At 35.9% G+C, this 9,238-nt stretch overlaps 1 protein-coding gene across 2 annotated transcripts; it reads left to right on the forward strand.

Moving 5' to 3' along the window:
- Positions 1 to 1,903: 1,903 nt before the first annotated feature.
- LOC131643295 (sulfhydryl oxidase 2-like) lies at positions 1,904 to 6,431 on the forward strand. 2 transcript variants are annotated; one of them, XM_058913486.1, is made up of 11 exons: positions 1,904 to 2,440; positions 3,711 to 3,735; positions 3,828 to 3,920; positions 4,025 to 4,206; positions 4,443 to 4,512; positions 4,605 to 4,673; positions 4,759 to 4,832; positions 4,929 to 5,073; positions 5,316 to 5,503; positions 5,594 to 6,079; positions 6,225 to 6,431. In XM_058913486.1, exons 1-10 carry the CDS (start codon positions 2,226 to 2,228, stop codon positions 6,066 to 6,068), a joined length of 1,536 nt encoding a protein of 511 aa, XP_058769469.1. In that variant the 5' UTR covers positions 1,904 to 2,225; the 3' UTR covers positions 6,069 to 6,079; positions 6,225 to 6,431. The 2 variants fall into 2 exon arrangements, with proteins under 2 accessions (XP_058769469.1, XP_058769470.1); XM_058913487.1 differs by having other exon boundaries at positions 5,594 to 6,031.
- The last annotated feature ends 2,807 nt before the right edge of the window (positions 6,432 to 9,238 follow it).

Below are 9,238 nucleotides of genomic sequence, written 5' to 3' on the forward strand. Positions count from 1 at the left end.
TAAATCTATCTCTAGAATCCAGAAACTAACAGATAATCATCCTACATAAGGATTCGAACAGTATATGTCTATAGCAACTCAAACCCCAAGCACATAGCAAAAATCTAAGAAAATAATCGACAAAGATTTATAAAGCAAATTAAATATAACACCATGGTGACAAATATACATGAGTTCAAAGTAAATATACAAACAAAATCCAACAAAAGTGAAATACACAATGTGGATACGAGATAAACCAAACATCTCACAGGTTGTCAGCTTCAATTGATGAGCAATCCACCTCCGATCATCCAAACGCACGACCTAGTGTTGTTTTCTAAACTAATCTAACCTAAAAATGTGAGTGATGAAATTGGGGAAAAAAACCCAAAACCACACCCTAAAAATGTGAAAGAATCTATTTATAGAAAACAAAATTCAGCAAACCTCACTAACCGAGATGGAGCTTGCTAAGCGAGCTCACGAAGCTACAACCACTACCAAGAGGTAAAAAAGGGTCATAGCGCGCTAGAAATCTTGCTTAGTGAGCTTGACAATAAGAATCTTCCATTTTTCTAACCTTTCTTTGATCCAAAGCCTCCTTATTGCTAAAAAACTGTGTATTCGAAGTCGTGCCTTCGACACTTTATTACTCGAGGCTCCGATATGCATCATTACCTATAAAATGAATGAAAAATGGTCAAACGGTCATAAATGAATCAAAACTCAAAGAATATGTAATATGTACAAATATAACGAAAACGCACGCCTTCACGCACAAGTTAAGGAAAAAGAGACGATAAGTGCCGTAAAATTATATACAAAAATAACTATAATTTGGCATTTATCACCAAGGCATATGACACTACAACGAATAACATTTTTTATGGCGAAGCTTTCATCTACAACATGCTAAAAACCGAGAAGATATGTTTTGGGAGCGCAATATTTTATTTTTTAATAAGATAAACAACATGTTGCGTCAGTGTTATAAAACACTGAGGTAACACAACTATAAGTTGGCGCCTTTTTTATCCATAAAAAAATTAATAAACATGTTATCTTGGTTTTCTTGAGAACCGAGGTAATATAACTATAAGAACCTCGCTTTGAATCTCTGTGTCCGTATTTAAAACTTTGTTATCAATAAACAAGAATAGGCAATAATAGAAAAAAAGAAATATTTCATTGATAATAATAAAAAACAACACAACAAAGAAAACTACTGAACAAATTCAAACTTCTTAGTCCACTCAACTTCAATATTACCCCTAACTATCCCTTACTTATGAAAAAATTTGAAAATAACTCTTTCATAAGGTATGAGGAAGTATTTATCATTTCTTTCAAGAAGTTAACTTTGATGTTATAGGTGAGATTATACAAGAGAGGCTTGTCATAAGCGTTTCCAAGTCTTTCTCTCTTAAGTACACCTCCCAATTGAGGCCCCATTTTTTTGAGGCCCTAGATTATAGGTCTACTTGTCCAGACCCAAGGCCGGACCCGGGTGGTAAAAGGGTGTGTGAAAATGATATTGGATGTTGTATATTAAGTCCCACAATATTTTCTCTAAAAAAACTCAATTCTTTATATATGTTTAAGAAACACATCATATTGAGCAATTGTGGGCTCGATAGAGAATTGAATTTTTCCCTAAAAAATCTTTTAAAATCTGTCTTAAATATTTTTAAAATATACTTATAAAGAAACTTAATTAAATAAATAAATTAATTTTATAAAAATACCAAATAATAAATTATCCTAGCCATTATTACGAACTCACTAAACATTTTTGATTAAAAAAAGAAGTAAATAAACATTTGCTGATTCTTTTTTGATAAACAAACAAATAAATAAATAAGGAATTTGATGATTATTTTTTTTGACCAAAGGAACAACTAATAATAATAAAAAATGTTTGACAGAAAAAAATAACGAGAACAAGAAAAGTTTAGATTTAGAATAGAAGAAGAAAAGGAAGTAGCAGAGGGTCCTGTTTCCTCCATCTCCCAACCCATTGAAACGTAACTCTCAGACCCTCCCTCCTCTTCTCTCCTTCATTCATTTCTCCAAAAACCTAACCTTTCACCCCATCAAAACCAATTCCACTCACCCCAACCAAAACCCCAAAAGCTATCACAGAAACCGAAATTAATCACCAACAGATCCATTACTCTCTTCACCATAAAACCCTACTCTGTCCCTTTCTTCGCTCTGCACCCTCGTGATCCGTTTCGATTTCAATGTCCGTCATGAAATTGATCTCGTGTTTGTTTCTATGCACGCTTTCTGTTTGTTGTAATGCTTCTTCACATCGTTCGATCCTTCGTGAGGTTAGCGATATTGATCGAAGTGGAACTGATCGGGATTATGCCGTGGAGCTTAATGCCACTAGTTTTGATGCTGTTTTGAAGGATACTCCTGCTACCTTCGCCATTGTTGAATTCTTTGCACATTGGTTAGTCTTTTTTTTGTTTTTGATTTTGATTGATTGATTAACTTTCTGTTGTTGGATTGGATTTTTTTAATTCTCTTATGGGTACTGAAAAAGTTTGTTTTTTTATTTAAAATTTGGGTAATTTATTAGATGGAGTTTCGAATGGCCTTTAAATTGTCAAACTAGATCTGTAGTGTTAACAAATGAGGAAAGATGGGTTCTTGATGTGAATCTGTATTGAGGTTTTTGGAATTTTGGTTGATTGCTTTTGTGTTGTTACAACTTGGGATTAGTTTAGTTTAAATGTAGTTGGAGGTGTAGACAGTTATTCTGGCCTGCTATTTTTTTTAATGCAATTGATGCTATGAAATGAGTAGTTAGGGGTTCAAAAAGAAGTGAATTAAGTAGTGCGGTATATCAAAAGTTAACATGAAAGTTGTCTTTTCATAATACTCTTACAGATTAAGTGTATGTTTGGTTTCACTTTTGGAGCATCTTGAATTGATTATGGATGCGTAGACTTGATTCTGACATGTTTGGTTGCTATCGAGTATAATTGATTATGCTTTCCAAAATTGATTCTACTTGAAGTTAGAATTTGTAGCTTTTGAGTCTAGATGTGATTGTTACACTGAGTGTTTTGCATTCTATACTTATGTTTGCTAAGTGTTTTGCATTCTATACTTATGTTTGCTAAGTGTTTTGCATTCTTTTGATGTTCTTTTGAGATGATGTTGAAATTCATGTACAGGATATGTTTACGATGAAGCGATTATTAAGTTAAATTTCATTATTATAACTTGCAGTATAATATGTCTTTAAAATTTAATGCCCCGTTTTCTATTTTTGTTTCCAAAAGTTGTGTTAATTTTACTTGTTAACAATGAGATACTAGACTCTTGAAGTGACCGGTTTTCTGCATTTTTGGAAACAATGAAAATGTTAAAGATTGTTTTCATTATTTCCAAAAATGCATCATCTCCAACTAGTATTTATCTTCCTTCTATCACAGTTGTTCATTTTAAGAGTATAGCAACTTATTAGCAAGTTAAAAATGAACACAAATTTTAGAAAATGAAAACAGAAAATGTTTTCACAAAGTAAATGAGGCCTAAATATTTCTCTTATCATTGTTAGTTACTTAGATTATTTTTAAGAATTTGTTTCAAACTTTTGAATTCAAATTTCCTAATGAAATTACTCTTTTTCAACCATCTAACTGAAATCAAACGTGTGCATTTGTTGATGATAAGAAATTCTCATTTTCCTTTTTCCATTGCTTCTCTTTCAGGTGTCCTGCTTGCAGGAATTATAAGGTATTATATGCTAAAAAGCACAATTGTTTTTTGGGCCTTTTTCACCAAACATATTAACTCACCATCATTCTCTCACTGAACTTATAATGCAGCCTCAGTACGAAAAGGTTGCAAGGTTATTTAATGGACCTGATGCAGTGCATCCTGGAATCATATTATTGACAAGGGTGGATTGTGCAGAAAAGGTACAACCATCTGCTTTACGTTCTTCATCTGACGTGGTTTAAAGTTTCTAAAAAATACGCCTTGTTGATTGGCTTCTTTCTGTTCACTTTTTTTGGCAGCACAGATAAATACTAAGCTCTGTGATAAGTTTTCTGTTGGTCATTATCCTATGCTCTTTTGGGGCGCTCCTCCTAAATTTGTAGGTGGTAGTTGGGAACCAAAACAAAAGAATAGTGATATACAGGTGATTGATAATGCACGCACAGCTGATCAATTGCTTACTTGGATCAACAAACAAACGTCCAGGTATGAGGTACACATACATTCATTGTTAATGTGGTTCTTATATTGTAGGTGAACGTTTTATTTAAGCCATATGATGTATTTGAATTCAGTAAATCATCATTATTAACTTGCAATGCGACACACTAATCAAAGTGTGCCAGTGTCTAGAATTACAAGGGAGCATTCTAGTTGCATCTGATGGAACATAAAAATTGTTATTTTCGTGTTTGTAACTGATATTGTTTGTAATGTCACAGTTCGTTTGGTCTGGATGATCAGAAGTTTCAAAACGAGCATCTTTCATCTAATGTATCAGACCCCCAACAGGTCCTTTTCTTAGCCTGCCAACATGTTCGATTTACTTTTGTTTTATTTTTGAAAATATTGACGTTTATGATATGCATGCACAACTTGGAAAGATTGCAAGAGGTATCTATGATGTTGAAGAGGCAACTTCATTAGCTTTTGACATCATCTTGGAGAACAAGGTATGTTAATTTAATTCTCCCTGACTGGCCTTTTGTTTTGTACTGATTCTTTTGGATAATTAAACAAGTAATTTTGATTTGGCAGATGATAAAACCAGAAACTCGGGGTTCACTTTTAAAGTTTCTCCAACTTTTAACCGCTCATCATCCTTCTAGGAGGTAATTAAGATGAACCTTTAATTGATCTCTTATAAAGTTTCTTCAGCTTTAGGCAACTCATCAAGATTGTTTATGTTTTTGGATCTTTTTTTTCAGATGCCGGAAGGGCGCTGGAGACTTGCTTGTGAGCTTTGATGACTTATACCCAACAGAATCTTGGTCATCTCATAAACAAGAAGATGATAAGAGTTTGGTTAAGAACTTTCAGATTTGCGGAAAAGAAGTGCCACGTGGATACTGGGTAGGAACTCAATAGTCTTGTTGTTAAACCTTTTAAACATTATGTACTGCATTTCTGCCTGGCTTTTTATGAAATATTTAACAAATAGCTCAATGGCAGACCTGTTTCTTAGTCAGTAAATATAACTTTGCATTAAGTTTTGGTATTTGTGATGATTCATAATTTTGTCTTCAAAATTGGAATTTTGAATTTTCTTATTATGAGGGAAGTTCCTGATAATATAATGTATAAATCTTTTGCAGATGTTCTGTCGTGGTAGTAAGAATGAAACCAGAGGCTTTAGCTGTGGCTTATGGGTTCTTCTACATTCACTCTCTGTAAGGATCGAGGATGGAGAGAGTCAGTTTACATTTACTACAATCTGTGATTTTGTTCACAACTTCTTTGTCTGCGAGGAATGCCGACAACATTTTTACAAGATGTGTTCAAGGTAAAAAAATGAAATCGAGAATTGCTAATGTCAATATCATTCAAGCTCCACTTTTCACCCGTTTAAACGCCGAGTTCATATAATTTTCAGTGTTTCTAGTCCTTTCAACAAAGCCCGTGACTTTGCACTCTGGTTGTGGAGTTCCCATAACAAGGTTAACGAAAGGCTGAGGAAAGAAGAAGCTTCTCTAGGTACCGGCGATCCCAAATTCCCAAAGACAGTTTGGCCTCCAAAGCAGCTTTGCTCTTCCTGTTACCTTGACCATGACCAAACAAGCAACAAAATTGAATGGAACCAGGATGAAGTCTACAACGCTCTGAGAAATTATTATGGTAAAACACTTGTTTCTCTGTACAAGGAGAAGGGTATTGCTGGAACCGAAGGAGCTGAAGGAGCCGCCCTAGAAGATTTAACAGTCGGGACAAATGCAGTTGTGGTGCCGGTTGGAGCTGCTTTGGCAATTGCTGTTGCTAGCTGTGCCTTTGGAGCACTCGCATGCTACTGGCGTTCACAGCAAAAGAGTCGGAAGTATTTCCATCACCTACACTCTTTAAAGAACATATGATTATTAGGAGGGTAATGAATTCTTTTCAAAAATGTAGAAAGAATTAGATTTTGCAGAATTAAAAGGGGTATAGGTTTAGAGGGAGGTAGATTAGTTATGTTTCTTATTTATGTTAAATTTATAGGTTTTAATTTGTTTTGATAATGTTTGTTTCAGGCCAAGGAGAACATGGAATTAGGAATAGCAGAACACATATACAGAAAAAGCATATGCATAGAAGCTTTTGTAGACATCCATTTTGAATTTATTGTCTTGTTGCAAAGATTTTGTTAAGTTACTTGATGAATGTATTATACTTTCTTGATAGAATGTACAGAATGTGTAACATTTTTGCTTTGTATTATTGGATTTCACTTTATATCATTTTTAAAGCAACTGTTTAATTAAGCGATAAAGAAGAATTGAGAAATTTAGATCTTAATATTACTATTGAGAAATTTATACATTTAATCACTTAATATCCACTTAGATCTTAATATTACTATTGAGAATTTTTTTAGTGAGATTTGTCAGTTATGGATTTTTTAGAGTTAGAGACTGATAAAAAGAGAGAGATCTAACTACTTTTTCATTATGATCCAAAGGTAGTTTACAAACTAATAACAGAGCTGCTTTTGCTTATATACTTGCAATATGGAATTTGCAGTAACAGGTGACACTTTGCCAGGAGGTGCCAGTTACACAGAGATATACTAATGACTTGGGTAAATTTAGTGATACATCTAATACCCCCAACCCCACAAACTTAGGTAGGGGTAGCTACCCTTGAGTTTGTGCCCTAACTCTAGAAACTTGGTAGAAGCCAAGGGTTTTGTAAGCACATCAGCAATTTGATCTGAATCAGGAATGTGCACAATAGACAACAGCTTGGCTAAGAGCCTAAGACCTTTTCTCTGCCAAATTGGAATGCAGAATCAGATTGTGAGCCAGCATAACAGCAGAGAGATTGTCACAGAGCACAACATGAGGCTTAGTGACAATGTTGAGTTCTTGTAGAAGAGTCTGAATCCATAGCACATCTGCAGTATCAAGTGCCAAGGACCTGTATTCAGACTCAATGCTAGATCTAGCCACAACTTTCAGACTCCGTGCTAGATCTAGCCACAACTGCCTGTTTCTTGGACCACCAAGTGATGAGATTGTCACCAAAGAAGATAGCAGCCCCAAAGGTGCTTCTTCTGTCATTTGGATCTGATGCCCAGTCAACATCATAAAAGACCCTCAAGGTAGGGGGAGAGGAGAGAGCCAGAGGAGTTAGGACCAAGCCATAGCCAATAGTACCTTTTAAATACCTCATAATGCGTTTAACAACTGTCCAATGGGATTCTAGAGGATGTGCCATGAACTGGCAGACCTTGTTAATATCATAAGTCAACTCAGGTCTGGTGATAGTATTGTAAAGCCCCCACAATAGATCTGTAAAAGAATGGGTCAAAAAGAGCAGTAGACCCTGTTTTGGTGAGTTTGTAAGTAGATTGTATAGGTATAGCCACAAGAGATGACTCCAACATGTTGGTTCCTTGCAATAAATTCCTGATGTACTTGGACTGAGTGAGCAGAAGTGAACCAGTAGCAATTGTCTTGACTTCAATGCCAAGGAAGTAGTTAAGGTCACCCAAGAATTTTAGAAAGAAAGCTACATTGAGTTGAGCGACTATATTGTTGATTAAAGACTCAGAGCTCCCAGTGATAATAATATCATCCACATACACTAGAAGATAGATAGTATGGCCATTAGTAAGGTGGATGGAGAGGGATGGTTCACATTTAATAGGCTGAAACTTAAGTTGAAGCAGTGCTGTTTGAAGTTTCTCAAACCACTACGTAGGAGCTTGCTAAAGCCCATAGATAGCCTTCTGTAGTTTGCAAACTTGAGTAGGATCTGTACTAACAAAGCCTTGAGGTTGCTGCATATAAACTTCCTCTGAAAGCACTCCATTAAAGAATGCATTATTGACATCCAACTGTTTTATAGGCCAGTGATGGGTGATTGCCACAGTGAGAATGATCCTGATTGTAGTAGGTTTTACAACAGGGGAAAATGTTTATGTAAAATCAAAGCTTTGCCTTTGATGGAAACCCTTTGTAACAAGTTTTGCCTTGAACTTGTTAATTGTGCCATATGGATTTTTCCTTGACCCTGAAAACCCACTTGCAGCCAATGGTCTGTCAATTAGGAGGAGGTGAGACTAGGGTCCAGGTATTATTGGTTATGAGAGCATCAAACTCTACTTGCATATCAAAATACCAGTGGGGGAGTAACAAGGGCTTGTTTCATATTTTTAGGCTCAGTGTGAGTGAGTAACAGTGTAGGCTGCAGTCTAGGTTGATCAAACCCTGAATTTTCCCCGATTTGCATACTATGCTGATTTGTAGGCTTAATTGGAACAGGAATGGCCATAGGAGGAATGGAGGGAGAACTATTAGCAGACTCAGGTGGGGATTGAGTAGCTGGACTGGCACTGTCAGACTGGGAAGGAGAGGCAGAGTCAGAGGGGGTGTCAGCAGTGATGGCAGAGGGAGTATCTGGATTGGTACTGGATGATGGAGCATCTTGAGCTGGAATATCAACAGAACTGTTTGCTGAGGGATTGAGCAAGGCAGAAGTGGAAGAGGATTAGAAGAATGAAAGGGAAGAGGTGATAATGTAATATCCTTGAGGAGACAAACACCTATAGCCTTTATGAGAGGTAGAATATCCATGGAAGAGGCATTCTTGGGACATGAAGGCTAATTTATGTGTGTTATAGGGTATTAACAAGGGGAAACATGAGCAACCAAACACCTTCAAAAAGGTGTAGTCAGGAGAGGTATGGAAAAGAAGGTTGAAGGGAACCTGAAAGTTAATGGATGCATAAGGTAATCTGTTTATAAGATAAACAACAATGGATAAGGCATAATCCCAATAAACTAAAGGAATGGGGGCTTGACTCAACAAGGCAAGGCCCATATCCACTATATGCCTATGCTTCCTTTTAACAACACCATTTGGTGGTGAGTATGAGGGCATATTATCCTGTGGACAATGCCCAAGTTACTAAGAAACTTAGTGAAGGGTCTGAACTCCCCCCCAGCCAGACTGCACAGCTTTTTTAGAGAATCCCAATTGCAGTTCAACCATAGTTTTGAACTGTTTGAAAATATTTAAGGCTTCAGACTTAGATTTGAGA

Source organism: Vicia villosa, linkage group LG1 (assembly GCF_029867415.1).
Source record: "Vicia villosa cultivar HV-30 ecotype Madison, WI linkage group LG1, Vvil1.0, whole genome shotgun sequence".
Classification (NCBI taxonomy): domain Eukaryota; kingdom Viridiplantae; phylum Streptophyta; class Magnoliopsida; order Fabales; family Fabaceae; genus Vicia; species Vicia villosa.